At 43.3% G+C, this 17189-nt stretch overlaps 1 protein-coding gene across 2 annotated transcripts in view; it reads right to left on the reverse strand.

The window, feature by feature from the left end:
* Nucleotides 1-11285: 11285 nt before the first annotated feature.
* The window catches only part of MFN1 (mitofusin 1), a 43405-nt gene continuing 37501 nt past the window's right edge, over nt 11286-17189 (reverse strand). For both annotated transcript variants that reach the window (XM_007972035.3, XM_007972034.3), the window contains exons 17-18: nt 14275-14409; nt 11286-12454 (exon numbers count right to left, since the gene is read on the reverse strand). In XM_007972035.3, coding sequence (XP_007970226.2) covers nt 12376-12454; nt 14275-14409 — 214 coding nt within the window. In that variant the 3' untranslated portion in view covers nt 11286-12375. The remainder of the gene's footprint in view (nt 12455-14274; nt 14410-17189) is intronic.

A 17189-nucleotide genomic window follows, 5' to 3' on the forward strand; every position in this document is an offset into this window, starting at 1 on the left:
TTTTATAAAGTTTTTATTGAAACGGGTCTTGCTTTGTTGCCCAGGCATGTCTTGAACTCCTGACTTTAAGGGACCGTCCCACCTTGATCTCTCAAACTGCTGGGATTGCAGGCTTGAGCCAACAAGCCTGGCCTCTATAATTTTTAAATAAGCAATTCTGCTTATGGTGTTGATAAATTACCTTTACTACTTTCTTTCACCACCACACCTTTGGGGGAGGATGAATGTGGAAATTAAAGATGTTATATAGTTATTTACAGATTATCTTAAATTTACTTCAAAATGTGGGAGATAAAACGACTTTGGCATGAGTTGGTAATTCCTGAAGCTGGACAATGGGGTCATGAAGGTTTATTATGCTTTCCTGGTTATTTCTGTCCTTGATTAATACTAATCTATAATGTTTCTTTCCCTTATGAGTCCATGCAGGGGTACACAGCACTATAGGTTGAAGCAGAGGGCAAGAATCAACTCCCCTTTGACACTCTGAATATTAGTTCTATTGTCCAGTGAAGCATACTAAGTACCTGTAAATTGTTATGTCTAAGGCAGAAAACTTGAAATGTGCTCCTCCAATGGTATTGTGTCCAGAATTGGTGGGTTGTTGGTCTCGCTGACTTCAAGAATAAAGCCCCGGACCCTCACGGTGAGTGTTACAGTTCTTAAAGATGGTGTGTCTGGAGTTTGTTCCTTCAGATGTTCAGATGTGTCCGCAGTTTCTTCCTTCTGGTGGGTTCGTGGTCTCACTGACTTTCAAGAGTGAAGCTGCAGACCTTCGCGGTGAGTGTTACAGCTCTTAAAGGCAGCGCGTCTGGAGTTGTTCATTCTTCCTAGTGGGTTTGTGGTCTCGCTGGCTTCAGGAGTGAAGTTGCAGACCTTCGCGGTGAGCGTTAACAGCTCACAAAGGTGGCATGGACCCAAAGAGTGAACAGCAGCAAGATTTATTGTAAAGAGTGAAAGAACAAAGCTCCCACAGTGTGGAAGGGGACCTGAGCAGGTTGCCACCGCTGGCTTGGGCAGCCTACTTTTATTCCCTTATCTGACCCCACCCACATCCTGCTGACTGGTCCATTTTACAGAGAGCTGATTGGTCCATTTTGACAGTGCTGATTGGTGCATTTACAATCCCTGAGCTAGACACAGAGTGCTGATTGGTGCGTTTACAATCCTTTAGCTAGACACAGTGCTAGACAGAAAAGTTCACCTCCCCACTAGGTTAGCTAGATACAGAGTACTGATTGGTGTGTTTACAAACCTTGAGCTAGACACATGGTTCTGATTGGTGTATTCATAATCCCTTAGCTAGACATAAAAGTTCTCCAAGTCCCCACTAGACTCAGGAGCCCAGCTGGCTTCACCTAGTGGATCTCGCACCCGGGCAGTGGGTGGAGCTGCCCACCAGTCCCGCTCCATGTGCCCACACTACTTAGCCCTTGGGCGGTCGATGGGACCGAAGCTGGGGCGCAGAGGGTGGTGCTCCTCTGGGAGGCTCATGCCGTGCAGGAGCCCATGGCTGGTGGGGGAGGCTCAGGCATGGCGGGCTGCAGGTCCCCAGCCCTGCCCCATGGGGAGGCAGCTGAGGCCGGCGAGAAGTCAAGCACACTACTGGCAGGCCAGCACTGCTGGAGGACCCGGGGCACCCTCTGCAGCGGCTGGCCCGGGTGCTAAGCCCCTCACTGCCCGGGGCTGGCAGTGCTGGCTGCCCGCTCCGAGTGTGGGGCCCACTGAGCCCATGCCCACCCAGAACACGCTGGCCCGCGAGCGTTGTGCACAGCACCAGTTCCCGCCTGCGCCTCTCCCTCCACACCTCCCAGCAAGCAGAGGGAGCCGGTTCTGGCCTTGGCCATCCCAGAGATGGGCTCCCACAGTGCAGTGGTAGGCTGAAGGACTCCTCAAGCATGGCCAGAGTGGACGCTGAGGCTGAGGAGGTGCTGAGAGTGAGGGCTGCTAGCATGTTGTCACCTCTCAATCCCTGCTCTTAACAGGACACCCCAACTGCTGTTGGGAATTTGGCCTATGACTGCTCTAGCTACTTCCTGCTGGATAGGGGCGATGAAAGGGCCCTGCAGTTATAGTGTCCTCCAGAGGGGAGCTCTCTAGGCCAGAGAAAGTGCCAACGGGTTGGTCCACGGGTCCTCGGTAGAAGTTGTTGAGTTCATTTGGGGTTCCATTTGTAAGACCATCTGTAGCTTGATGGCTTCAATTCTAGAGGAAACAAATTTGACAAGAAGGTTAAAAATACAGGGCCCAAAGGCGAGTAATAACAAGATGGCTGCCACGGGACCTAGAAAGGGGAGAAGCCATGTTGCCCAACTCCAGAGGTTGGTATAAGAGTTTGAAAGGCATCTGATTTCAGAAGCCTTTTCCTGTAAACGCCGGGCTGCATCTCGTACTATGCCTGACTGGTTAGTGTAAAAACAACACTCTTCTGCTAAGAAGGTGGAGAGTCTGCCTTTCTCAGCAGTGAGGAGGTCTAGGCCTTGGCAGTTTTGGAGAGTCACTGCTGCTAACGGGTCTATTTGGGATTGTAGAGTAAGGATAGATTTTGTTATTTCTTGCAAACTGTCTGAGAAATCCTTTGAGAGTGTGTGGTAGTAGGATAATGAAGTAGATAAACTGGCTATTCCGGTTCCTGTAGCAGTAGCCATTCCTAACCCTGTAAGTAGGGTATTAGTTGTATGGCTCTGTACTGATGGACTTGAGTTTTGAGGGGTACTGATAAACTCTGATTTCCTGGGGCAATGTTAATGTTGGGACTTAGAAATATTAAGGTGCAGGTGCCTGTCCAGTTAGTGGGGAGGCAGATATAGGCTGACGTTCCGCATAAGAAGAATATGCCTTGGCTGGGTAGACATTTAGAAATTTACCCTCGGGGCTTTTAAAGGAATAGGGTACACTTTTTTTTTGCTACTTCTGTATCTTTTTCTTTCTCTTCCACGACTTCTTTGTCTCTCTCCTTCTGACTCTTTCCTTTCTGCTCCTTCCTTCTCTTTGTTTTTCTCTTTCTCTCTTTCTCTGACTTCCTGTCTCTTTCTCTCTTTCCTTTCTGCTGCCTCTGCCAGCTGCTTATGCTGTTGTTCTCCCTTCTCCTTCCCCTTTTTGATGGCTTTGGCAGTGTAAGACTGACACCTTCTTCAGTTTTTGCACTGCGTGAAGTAACTCCATGATTTCCTTGTGGTATTTAATGGGGGTTCCCAGATGTTAGGAACTCTCTCTTTCCATATTGCAGTATGCACATGTAGGATTAGATAAGCATACTTCCTATCTGTATAATTCTTTTTCCCTTTCCCAGTTCTAAGGCTCGGGTAAGTGCCACTAGTTCTGCTAACTGGGCACTGGTCCCTGGGGGAAGAGGCTTACCTTCAAGTTTGGTTACATCACTAACTATGGTATAACCTGCCCTTTGTATTCCATTCTCCACAAATGAACTAGCATCAGTATATAGGTTAAGGTCAGGATTAGCTAAGGGGACTTCCAAGAGATCATCTCAGGCGGCGTAAGTCTGGACTATAATTTGTTGGCAGTCATGCTCGATTGGTTCCCCATCCTCTAGGAGAAAAGTGGCAGGGTTGAGGGCCGCATATGTACGTATTTGAAGCACTGGTCCCTCAAGGAGTAGCTCCTGGTATCTAAGTAGGCGGTTGTCTAATAGCCATAAACTTCCTTTGGCACCTAGTATGCCATTTACATAATGAGTAGCCTAGACAGTGAGATCCTTTCCTTGTATTATTTTGATAGCCTCTGACACTAAGACAGCCACTGCTGCCAACTACCCATAAACAGTGAGGCCAGGCTTTTGCTACTACCTCAATTTCCTTACTTAGGTATGCCATTGGTTGTGGGGTTGCTCCACGAGTCTGAGTAAGGACTCCGAGAGCTATCCCTGCTCTCTCTGTGATGTATAAACAGAAGTTTTGTCCTGTCGGAAGGCTTAAAGCTGGAGCCTGCTTTAAGGTTTTAAAGGCTGTTTCTGCCTCTGGTTCCCATTCTACTAGATGAGTATTTGCCCTCTGGGTTTCCTTGATTGGAGTATAGAGGAGTCTGGCTATCTCGCTATATCCGGGGATCCATAGCCAGCAAAAGCTGGTGATTCCAAGGAACCCCTGCAACTGTTTTAATGTCTTAGGGTGAGGATAAACCAGTATAGGCTGTATTCGTTCCTTGCTGAGGGTCCTGGTCCCTCTGGCTAAGATTAGGCCTCGACATTTGACCTTATGTAGACAAAGCTGGGTCTTCAACTTAGACACCTTGTACCCTTGATTAGCTAGAAAGTTCAAGAGATCTAGAGTAGCCTGCTGGCACCCGGCTTCCGAACTGGTAACCAAAAGTAAATCATCCACATACTGAAGGACCAGAGTGCCTGGTCTTGACAAGTGGCCTAGATCTTGGGCCAGTGCCTGAACAAATAGATGAGGGCTATCCCTAAACCCTTGGGGCAAGATTGTCCATGTAAGTTGGGACGTGTGGTCCGTGGGACCCTCAAAGGTAAAGAGAAACTGGGAGTCAGAGTGCAGGGGAATACAGAAGAAGGCATCCTTGAGGTCAAGAACTCTGAACCATTCTGCTTCCTCTGGTATTTGAGAGAGCAGGGCATAGGGGTTCGGTACAACTGGATATAGAGGAATTACTGCCTCATTGATGAGCCTAAGATCTTGCACTAGTCTCCACTGACCATTCAGTTTTTGTACTCCTAGAATTGGGGTGTTGCAGGGATTGCTGCATTTCCTTACTAAGCCTTGAGCTCTTAAATGCTTAACAATATTCTGTAATCCTTTATGAGCTTCAGGCCTTAAGGGATATTGCCTTTGATAAGAAAAAGTGTTGGGATCTTTTAACCTGATTTGGACTGGGCGGACATTTTTTGCCCTTCCAAATTGTCCTTCCAATGCCCAGACTTCAGGGTTGATTCCCTCCTCAAGTAGCGGACAACAAATGGGTAACTTGTTCCCCATATTCATGTAGATAATAGCTCCAGCCTTGGCTAATATATCCCTCCCTTAATAAGGGTGTGGGACTTTCAGGCATAACAAGAAAGCCATGTGAAAAGAGCAAAGTCTCCCAATTGCAACTGAGGAGGTGGGAGAAATACCTGGTTACAGGCTGTCCCAGGATTCCTCGGATGGTAATGGACCTTGAGGACAGTCGTCCAGGACAGGAGATTAACATTGAGAAGGTCATGCTAGTGTCCAGGAGGAAATCAATTTCCTGGCCCTCAATGGTTAAATGTACCCGGGGCTCAGCGAGGGTGATGACATGAGCTGGCGCTTGCCCCTGGCACCCTGAGTCCTGTTGTTGAATCAACTGGTTGGGTGCTTCTGACCCAGAGAACTTTCGTCCTCTGGGGCAGTGCACCTTCCAGTGATTGCATGGACGAGGGGGCAGCTTGTTTCTCATTGAACAATCTTTTTTAAAGTGTCCTTGCAAACCACACTGGTAACAAAGCCTACCGGGTGATTGGCCTGCTCCATTTTCTGTCCTCTCTGAACCTCCAAGGTTTGTCTGTCTGAGGGCCGTAACTAAGGCTGCGGCCTTTCTCCAATCTCGCTTTTCCTATTGGGCCTGTTCCTCTTGGTCCCTATTATAGAACACCGAGGGTACCAGGTTTAATAATGCCTCCAAATTTTGTTCAGGGCCCAGGACTTGTTTTTGGAGCTTTCTCCTGATATCTGTGGCTGATTGGGTAATAAACTTATATTTTAGAATCAACTGACCCTCCAGTGATTCGGGTAACAGAGGAGTACATTTTCTTAAGGCTCCCGTAGCCACTCGAGGAAGGCAGAAGGATTTTCTTCCTTTCCCTGAGTTATGGTGGACATCATTGAATAATTCATTGGCTTTTTTCTAATTCTCCTTAGTCCTTCTAGAACACAGGTCAACAGATGTTTACGACTCCAGTCCCCATGATCTTAGTCAAGGTCCCAGTGGGGATCCATACTGCGGATGGCTTGCTGACCGGTAGGGAATTCGTCCCTTTCTTTGGCTGTCATTCTATCATTTACTTGACTAAGATACCAGGTATCTCCAAACTCTTGGGCTGTGGCTAAAGCCACATTCTTTTCATTAAAGGCCAGGGTTTGGTCTAACAATAGCATGACATCTCTCCAAGTGAGGTCGAAGGTTTGCCCTAGACCCTGTAGGACATCTATGTACCTATCAGGATCATCTGAAAACTTCCCCAGGTCTGCCTTGATCTACTTTAAGTCAGAGAGGGAGAAGGGGACATGTACCCGGGTTGGGCCGAATTCTCCTCCCCCTACAGCTTGAAGGGGACATAACCGATAGCCTGAGGGTTTTTGTGGTCCTTTGGAGATTTCTTTGTGTATTTCCTTCTGGGCAGGAGAGATTAGAGGAGGATTATCATTAATAGGAAGGGGAGCCATAGGGAAGCTAGGATATAGGGCTAAGAGTCCTCCTGTGGGATGTAAATTGCAAGCTTTGCATAGTTGTGTATTCTCCCTCAATGAAAAGAAAGCTTGGACATGAGGTATTTCACTCCATTTGCCTTCCCTCTTACAAAAAAGGTCAAGCTGCAGGATAGTATTGTAATTTGTACTTCCCTCAGGTAGCCATTTTTCCCCATCAGAGACAGAACATATTGGGGCCAAGCGGTAGTGCAAAAAAAAAAATGAGCCGCCTCTTTTTCAGGGTTTGTGGGTCAAATTGGTCCCAATGGCTTAGGATGGATTTTAAGGGTGAGCCTGTTGATGCCTGAGTGTTTCCCATCTGAAAGACAAAACTGTCTGTGGTTTTGGTTTCTCTCCCTGCCCAAGAACCCTGCCCAATGGTCCCTGGATCCTGCTGATCAGAATAGTTGCGCTCACTGACGCAGCAGCAGAAACACTAGCTTTCCACCCAGACCACATGGAGGACCAAGGAAGGTCGGATTTAGTGGCCCTTACCAAGGCATTGTTGAAAACCTGCACCCTTGCTTGTCCTCCTAGACCACAAGGAGAACCGAGAAAAATCGGATTTAGTGGCCCTTACCACCGCATTCTCGAAAACCTGTTAGAGTCCTAAGCATTCTCCTAAGCAGTCTCCTTCATAGGACTTTACCCCCGTCCTATGAAGATGTTATGCCCCAAAAATGAAGTGGAGGGCCATACCCTGAGGGAGGGAAGGGATCTCCAGGGTTGGAAGAGTAACACCTTTTGTCCTCACTTTACATGAATAGGAAGGATACAGTTTCTGAGGCTCCTCATAGCCTAGCTTCAGGAATAGCTTTTGTTAGGCCAGCTAGTCTGAGGAGGGATCCTAAAATTCCAGGTAGTCCCCTCTACAATGGGGCTTTGGGCAAAAATTATGTCTTCTGATTGGTGAGCCAGGGTGCCTGAAGAAGGCAACAGAGTCTTGGAGTTTACACTAGAAGTCATTCTTACAGGAGAAACTAGAAAAGCAACAGAGATAGGGAGTGATTTTTAGAAGCAGGACTAGCCTCAGAGAAGAGAGATGAGAGGAAATTTGTCTGGCAGGCATTAGGACCCAGGGGACAAGGGTCAGGATAGATAGAATAGATGAGTGAATCTTGCTTGGGCAACATGCTTTTGAGAGTTCCACTCATGGCTGCAGGGTCAACCAACTTCTTGTCAGGAGCCCGGAGCTGCATGGCTTTCCTCTCTGTCGACCCTCAGCTCAGCCCAGAAGTACAGGAAAAGTGGAAGCTGGTTCTAGGCAAACCAATGCTCCCAACTCCGAAGAGTCAAGGGTTGTTAGAGAACCCTTTCCCAGAAAGCCTGACACCCGTGTCTTTAGTCAGGGGGCCACGCTAGTCGCTTTTAACTGGCTGACAGGTGCCCAGTATTTAGCTCCCGAATTCTAAGAAAAAATAGGACAGAATAGCAAGCAAAAGGGGTCCATTGGTGCTCACTGCTCAGCTATAATTGATGTCCCACTGCTTGGCGATAGGTGAAATTCTCACCACGTGGTGACAGGTGAAAATCCCATCTGGGTCACCAAAATGTGTCCAGAATTGGTGGGTTATTGGTCTCGCAAACTTCAAGAATGAAGCCGCAGTTCTTCAAGATGGTAGTCCAGAGTTTGTTCCTTCAGGTGTTCAGATGTGTCCGCAGTTTCTTCCTTCTGGTGGGTTGGTGGTCTCGCTGACTTCAGGAGTGAAGCTGCAGACCTTCGTGGTGAGTGTTACAACTCTTAAAGGCGGTGCGTCTGCAGTTGTTCATTCTTCTTGGTGAGTTCGTGGTCTCACTGGCTTCAGGAGTGAAGCTGCAGACCTTCGCGGTGAGCGTTACAGCTCACAAAGGTGGCACGGACCCAAAGAGTGAACAGCAGCAAGATTTTTTGTACAGAGCAAAAGAACAAAGCTCCCACATGTGTGGAAAGGGACCCTAGCGGCTTGCCACTGCTGGCTCAGGCAGCCTGCTTTTATTCCCTTATCTGACCCCACCCACATCCTGCTGACTGGTCCATTTTACAGAGAGCTGATTGGTCTATTTTACAGAGAGCTGATTGGTCCGTTTACAGAGAGCTGATTGGTCCATTTTGACAGAGTGCTGATTGGTGTGCTTACAATCCCTGAGCTAGAGACAGAGTACTGATTGGTGCATTTACAATCCTTTAGCTAGACACAGAGTGCTAGAGAGAAAAGTTCTCCACATCCCCACTAGGTTAGCTAGATACAGAGTACTGATTGGTGTATTTACAAACCTTGAGCTAGACACAGGGTGCCGATTGGTGTATTTACAATCCCTTAGCTAGACATAAAGGTTCTCCAAGTCCCCACTAGACTCAGGAGCCCAGGTGGCTTCACCTAGTGGATACCGCACTGGGGCTGCAAGTGGAGCTGCCCGCCAGTCCCACTCCATGCGCCCACACTCCTCAGCCCCTGGGCGGTCGATGGGACTGGGCGCCACAGCACTGGGCAGTGCTCATCAGGGAGGCTCCGGCTGTGCAGGAGCCCAAGGCGGGTGGGGGAGGCTGGGGCATGGCGGACTGCAGGCCCGGAGCCCTGCCCCATGGGGAGGCAGCTGAGGCCCAGCGAGAATTCGAGCGTAACGCTGGTGGGCCAGCACTGCTGGGGGACCCAGTGCACCCTCTGCAGCTGCTGGCCTGGGTGCTAAGCCCCTCACTGCCCAGGGCCAGCAGTGCTGGCCACCCACTCCGAGTGCGGGGCCCACCGAGCCCATGCTCATCCACAATGCGCTGGCCCGCGACTGCTGCACGTAGCCCCGGTTCTTGCCCACGCCTCTCCCTCCACACCTCCCCGCAAGCAGAAAGAGCCGGTTCCAGCCTTGACCAGCCCAGAGAGGGGCTCCCACAGTGCAGTGGCAGGCTGAAGGACTCCTCAAGTGCCGTCAGAGTGGACTCTGAGGCCAAGGAGGTGCCGAGAGCGACGGCTGCTAGCATGTTGCCACCTCTCAGTATTGTATGACACATACTAACGACTGGTGTATGTAACTTTGACTTACTCTTTTACTGTATTATACTAATGAGGTGATGATACCAAACCATTATGAGTTTTCAAGTTTAAGTACTTTCATATAAAGGTTACGGCCTTGAGCTTTGTAACCTAAATTAGCAGTGCGTGATCTTAGACATTGTTTTTCCATGTTGTAGTTGTTACCTAATCCCACTTTCTGTGGCCTGTACCATTTCTTGGGTTATAAATCAGCAATAAAAGCTAAACACCAAAATTAATTTGCATGAGTATACTGCATTCTAGTGTCAATTTGCCCAGAAGAACTAAACAGTAATGCAGTCAAAAGAGGTCTCCTCAAGATAACTTACATATCTACCACAAAAGTAATTAAGAATGAAAGATTAAACCTCACTTACTACTAATATAAATGCTACATTTGTCAACTATCAGGCAAACAGGTTTTATTTTCATCTTGCAACCTTGTATAGTGAAAAAAAATTTTTTTTAAAGATTATACAAAGTTTAATCCTGCAAACATACAAAGTAAACAAGTGTATGTGCAATAACATTGAAGTACATCACTCATAATCACATAATTTCTGTATAATTCATGGACTTGGTCATAGGTGCACATATTTCCAGGCATAAGTGTTGGCTTTCATTATTTTACTGTTCCATTTCCAACATTCATTATGTTTTCACAATTGATCAGATAGAACTACATAAAACAAGTGATGGAAAAGTTGCCATACCAAAGCTACTACACCAGTGGCCCCCAACTTTACTGTGCATCAGAAACACCTGGATGGCTTGTTAAACCATAGATTGCTGGACCCCAAACCTACTGTTTGACTCCATAGGTCTGGGTTCAGACCCAAGAATCCACACTTCTTGTAAGTTTGAAGGTGATTATAGCTGTGCATGGTGGCTCACGCCTGTAATCCCAACACTTTGGGAGGCAGAGGTAAAAGGATCACTTGAGCCTGTGAGTTCAAGACCAGCCTGCACAACATGGGGAAACCTCGTCTCTACAAAATCTAGCCAGGCATGGTGGCGTGTGCCTGCAGTCCCAGCCACCCAGAAGGTGACGTGGGAGGATCACCTAAACCCGAGAGGTTGAGGCTGCAGTGAGACATGATCATGCCACTGCACTCCATCCTGGGTGACAGACTGAGACCCTGTCTCAGAAAAAGAAAAAGAAGTAATGTCGATGATCCACGACCAAACTTTGAGAACCACTGTATTATACTAATGAGGTGATACCAAACCATTATGAGTTTTCAAGTTTAAGTACTTTCATATAAAGGTTACGGCCTTGAGCTTTGTAACCTAAATTAGCAGTGCGTGATCTTAGACATGGTTTTTCCATGTTGTAGTTGTTACCTAATCCCACTTTCTGTGACCTGTACCATTTCTTCGGTTATAAATCAGCAATAAAAGCTAAACACCAAAATTAATTTGCATTAGTATACTGCATTCTAGTGTTAATTTGTATAAAAATATATTTTTGAAAGGCTTCAATGGCCTCGTGTTATCTCCTAAGATATCTTGAAAAATAGAGTTGCACCTGCTGTAAAAAGTCTGAGTAGCATCTAGAAGCCTTAAAAGGCATAGAAAAGGAAGGATTGTGTATTTAAAGAAAAAAAGCCTTAAATTTTAGCCCTCCCATGAAAAGGAAGCATAAACTACACGTGGCCAAATGTACTGTGTTCCCTGGGATTGTGCATTTCTAACAAGTGTCTAGGAGATATTGATCTGGTAGTCCTATATTTTGTCTAGCAAATTCCTAGAATGGTGTCATTTTTGTACATTTCCATTCCATCTGAGTTTCAATCAATTTTTTTTAACTTCAAAGATTTTATTTGATTCATTAAAGAGGAAACTGGTGAGGCATTTCTACCAGCTCAAGGGAGAATTTTGTAAACGTTACATTTATTGATCAGAAATACTGAAATGAATATGCAAATGAAGGCAAAACTGGCCTCTTCCACAGTGGGGAAGAAAGTCAACAGAACCTCCAATAGGCATAATTTACATGTGTAGAGAGACTCAATCAGCTTTTAATATAGAAAGATATTTGAACCCAAAATCTTTCATTAAGGTAAAAAATACAGTAATAATTTTTAATGAAACCCTGGAAAATTCATACAAATAAAATTAAAAGCCTCCAATGGGGTAGAATCCAGCAATATCCTAGACAAATGCCTCCTGAAGAACAGCTTTTTTAAAACATCACTGTTATCATTTATAATTCAGACCTCTCCTATCTTTGGCTATTTTTATCTCTTCAAACTTTACTCCTAAAATTGCACTAGGAAAGCTTTCCTTATTGTAATCATAATTGGAGCAAAGCTGAAAATGTTTCTTTAGAAACATCTAAGGAAATTACTTAGACTCAGATACTTATAAGTGACCATAACAAGCTTTTATCCTGTTTCACATCAGTTTTAATGGGAATAAAAAGTAAAAACAGTACATTTATTAGTGGTTCACATAGCTGCCATGATGGCAAAGTGACTGTAACTTGCATAAATAATACACTCAAGGACATTCCACACTCCTTGGTGGTTCCAGCAATGCAATTTATTAAATAAAATTAAAAAGTGACTATTCCCATGAAAGAAAGCATCAAAAACTAGTTTTGAGAAAGAAGATGAAAGGCTCAATCTCTAACTCCTGGATGCCAGGAAGCAGAGTTTTTCAGAATCAAAAACAAATTAAGAGCTCACAGCCCCACCCCTCAGGGGTCACATAGGTTGGTACTGTTGCTTGTAACTAATTCATGATTTTAGCCCTTTCTTTACCCAAAATTAAAACTAAGGACATAACACTCTTCAAAAATACACATACCCTGAGATAGATCATTACCAGAATCTACACAGGGCTTTGCTATTTAGGTACAGTTAGTACAATTCATATTTAAAGTCATTTCATAAAAATAACAACTGTGCCAATCTTACAAGTTTCATTTCCTCCCATCATGGTCACCAAAGCAATCTCTATTGTTAGGATTCTTCATTGTTTGAAGGTAGAAACTGCTTAGCAAAATTCTCCAGCTCATTTTCAAGTTGAACAGCTTTATTTCTAATTAAAAAAAAAAAAAAACACCAATCTAATTACCGTAAAAGTCAAGGAGAAAAGTGTATTCCATCCATTATTAAAAGACAAAAACTTTAATAATAAACAACGAAGAGCATAATAGACAGTGGAATCACATCTTACACGGGAGTTATATCCTAAGTTACCTAGAGTCATGATTATGCTTGCAAATTCCCTTTAAATAATGCACAAAGTACAGAGTGTTTCTTACGGACATATAAGGAAATTAGCAGATGTTACAGTGGCAATGGCATACCAAAAATATTTCCTTTAAACACTAGATTCATCCTTGATGCAGCCAAATGCCCACAAGAGAGGAAAATTGGAACTAAAACTGTCAGAAAACCAGATTTGTTTCCCATTCTCATACTATGCTAGGGCACATATTCATTGCATGGGCTCTCTCTCTCCATTATGGAGCAGGGAGGGGTCTTGTTTTACTTTATTCCTGTGTGCATATGCTTCAGGTCACACAAGTGAAGCGTACATCAGCTCTGAACTCTACTGTATATATTTCTTGAGGTAGCTCTCCTGCAGCGTTAGCACATTAAATTCTATTCAAATGGCTGAGCCTAATCTAGTAAAAAATGGAGATTCCAAATATTATGGTATTTGATTTTTTTAAACTTTTTTCTATTAGAAAAATGATTAATTAGCAGACCAAAAATATTCATACTTATTCAAGCCAGTCTCTCCCAAATCAGAAAGCTACATGACTAATGCCAATAATCTATTTTATCATTTGTTTTATTATAACAAAATGAAATACTACTTAAAAACTTACGTAGGTATTTCTCTATCAAAAGCTGAATAAATCAAAACCAAAATTAACCACAAAAACTTACAGGGTTAAGTTTAAGGTTAAGACATAAAACCAATTTCTACTGCAGTTTCACCAAATTTGAAAGGTATATTTGGGATGAGCTGACTTAAAATAGGAGCAATCGAATACATACAATTCACATGGGTGGGTGAGGGTGGAAATATCTAAGTGACAGGCAGTCATCTTTTCCAGAGATTTTGAAACTAAGGTGCAATGAACATGTGTGTTGGTCAGATGAAGACACTATGGATAATCACTACTATGGGTGTTTTAAGCACATGTCCAAAAATCCAGGTCACAAAGACAGTCCCTCCAATTTGTAAACATTGACTACTAAGCTATTCTTACACGGGCAATTTTGTGTAGTATGTGTCCTAGAAGTAACAGCAGGGACTAAATGAGGTTTAATCGTTCTTCCAAGACATTCTGACAAGCGAGCCTAATGGGTAAGCATAAGTAAGAAAGCTGAAAGTTAAGTTCTTAAGCACTGAGTAAGAATTCCCAACCACACACCGAATGGTGACACTTTCAGTCTTGTCCCCAAAAGCAAATTTCATTAGACCCTAAATAATATATAATGAATCATATCAAACCAGAAATCCACATCTTATCAGGAAATCTTACTTTTATTATGATTTAAGTATGCACAATCAATAGTCTCCCATGAAAACAGAAGTTATGAATCTTGAACATATACAACTAAAAACCACTTTTAATTATACAACTTCTGTTCTGAAAGGGACAAATATAGCCTAATAAAGAGTAAATTTTGATCTATAAAGTTTCTTTCGATTCAGATTTGTTTTCTTGTTGAAATTAGCCTTCGGTGAAACTGCAAAACACATGGAATTCAATATGGAAGATTTTCATTCAAACCAACACAAAGAGCTATTAGGTATGAATACAAATTCATTAATAATTTTACATATTTTGTAATGAGATGAGTAAATGTTCAAATTATTGAGAAGAAAGGTTTACATACCTTAAGAGCTTTGAATTATTTTGTATTTTCTCCAACTGATCTATTTCTTTCGGTAATCTAGCAATTTCTTCTTCCAGTTGTTTTTGAGTAATATCAACTTGTTGGCACAGGCGAGCAAAAGTGGTAGCCATTTTTCTTAAAATACATATTTAGAAGCAGTCATAAATGTCTTCAAAAATGAATAAGCTTTAATTTAAAGCTCACATAAAAAGGAGAACACAAGTTTTAAAAAACTTCTAAACTACAGGGAATCAGAACACTAAGAATGCTAAGAGGGAAGGTATGGCACTAGTGGGCTGAATTTTATCCTGGCTCAAGAGACGATATTACCTCTGCTATATGGCTGTGAACAAGAACAAGCTACATAAAGACAAAAGACAGGTCTGTTTCTTCAGAAGCACAATAAACCTTACTCATGCTCGGGACCCTGCCCAATCAAAGTAAGAAATTATCAAGAACAGAAAAAAAATTCCACGAACTTTCGTGACATAGGCAAAAATACCTTACTATAGCAAAATTTAACAATATTTCTAGAATCAAAGGGTTATATTTGAGAGCTAATTAATATAGCAACTTTGGCAAACATTGCATTTTTAAATGGGAGCATACCTCTTCCCATTCCACCAAATCCCAGTATTAGACATGAAGCATGTGTCATTCTTTTACTATTTTGTTAAATATTAAATATTTACTTAGTTTATTTTAATTGAGATATTATTTGAGGTTACCTCCATTAACGTGCCAAGTCTTCTAAGAAAGAGGATCAAGTCAAGTTTTTATTTCCCATAACCCCTAGCATGAATTGCTACATGGAAGCCAATTAATAAACGTTTGATAATCAATGCATGGAAAGCTACATTAACTTTGTTTTTATTTATATGAATTTCAGCTGATTTCTTTGGATGTCCAAATACGTTAATTAGATGAAAACTCATTTTTAATATAAATTACAACTATCAGATAAAAATAGAGGCTCAAAAAACTTGGTCAATGAATGAATGAATAAATGAACAAATTCCTCAAATTTGAGGTCTCCTGGTAACCATTCTCTGCAATTATTAACTGTTACTTCAGGCTTTGATTTTGTATCTGAAACAGTTTATCGTTCCTGCAATTCCTGTCTCCTAAGTCTGAACAATTTCATATACTACTGCAAAGTTATTTGTTTTAGAGCTAAGTGTTGGTGACATCACTCTCAGAATTCCTAATTATCCAAACCCCAATCTACACATACAGACAAGGCCACATCCTGCCATGAAGTATATAACTGAATGTATGTAAACAGCTTATATACACGTGCCACACTGAAATTTTTCTCTTCATGTCCTTGAATGCATTCCTTTCCCCTTACCTTCTTGCTTTTGATTTGGGTTGTTGTCTCCATCTCATCTTCTGATACAGCGTGTTCAAATCTCATATGCTACATATCTCCTCTAGGAAACCTTTATTGATCTACTATCCTTCATGATTTAAGTAACTTGTACAGCCTTGTCTTATGATAATAGTTTATCTTCTTCTATTTCTTATCACTCTTAACTTTGTATTATAATTATGTAAATGTTAGTTTCTCCCATTAAACTGAAGTTATCTTGAACTCAAAGAATTTTTAAATTCTGCTCTCAAGAGGCATCCAAATACAGAATATTGTACCCTGACTTGACTGGAGTTCTATATATTTTTACCACATGAATGAAACAAATATTTAAGTTGCATAAAAGCAGAAACCAGGTCGACTTAGGTATATGTTATGATAAAATTCTCCTGAGATCTAAAAATAAAATAGCATTTAACTTATACATTTGAACCGTGAGAGCAAAAATACATTATACTCACCATGAAATCAGGAGTCTGCCTACCATTAAGTCCATTTGTTAAATGCTAAGAATTCATTCAGCTTTCTTAGACTGCTTGGCCAGGCTACCTCTCTATTCATTCAGTTTTCTTAATTAAGAAACCACAAAGATCTGGCTGGGCGCAGTGGCACACGCCTGTAATCCCAACACTTTGGGAGCCCAAGACAGGTGGATCACTTGAGGTCAGGAGTTTGAGATGAGCCTGGCCAACACGGTAAAACCCTGGCTCTACTAAAAAAAAATACAACAACAACAAAAAAATTAGCTGGGCATGGGGCTGGGCGTGGAGGCTCATGCTTGTAATCCCAGTACTTTGGGAGGCCGAGGCAAGTGGATCATGAGGTCAGGAGACCATCGAGACCATCCTGGCCAACATGGTGAAAACCCCATCTCTACTAAAAATACAAAAAAATTTGGCCAGGTGTGGTGGCATGCACATGTAGTCCCAGCTACTTAGGAGGCTGAGGCAGGAGAATTGCTTCAACCCGGGAAGCAGAGGTTGCAGTGAGCCGAGATCGCGCCACTGCACTCCAAAGTGAGACTCTGTCTCAAAAAAAAAAAAAAAAAAAAAAATTAGCTGGGTGTGGTGGCATGTGCCAGCTACTTGCTTGAATGCGGGAGGTGGAGGCTGCAGTGAGCCGAGATTGTGCCATTGCACTCCAGCCTGGGCGACAAAAACCACAAATATCTTAAGGGCAACTATTTATTTTTGAGACATAGTCTCTCACTTTGTTGCCCAGGCTGGAGTTCAGTGGTGTGATCTCAACTCACTACAACCTCTGCCTTCCAGGGTCAAGCAATTCTCGTGCCTCAGCCTCCCAACTAGCTGAGATTACAGGCATGCGCTACCACGCCCGGCTAATTTTTGTATTTTTTGTAGAGATGGAGTTTCACCATGTTGGCCAGGCTGTTCTCAAACTCCCGACCTCAAGTGATCCACCTGCCTCAGCCTCCCAATGTGCTGGGATTATAGGCGTGAGCCACCTTGCCCAGCCAGGCACACAGATTTAGAACAGGTCTGCTGAAGATCTTTTGAGTTGGGCATGGTGACGCATGCCTATA

This window comes from Chlorocebus sabaeus, chromosome 15 (assembly GCF_047675955.1).
Source record: "Chlorocebus sabaeus isolate Y175 chromosome 15, mChlSab1.0.hap1, whole genome shotgun sequence".
In the NCBI taxonomy this organism is placed as follows: domain Eukaryota; kingdom Metazoa; phylum Chordata; class Mammalia; order Primates; family Cercopithecidae; genus Chlorocebus; species Chlorocebus sabaeus.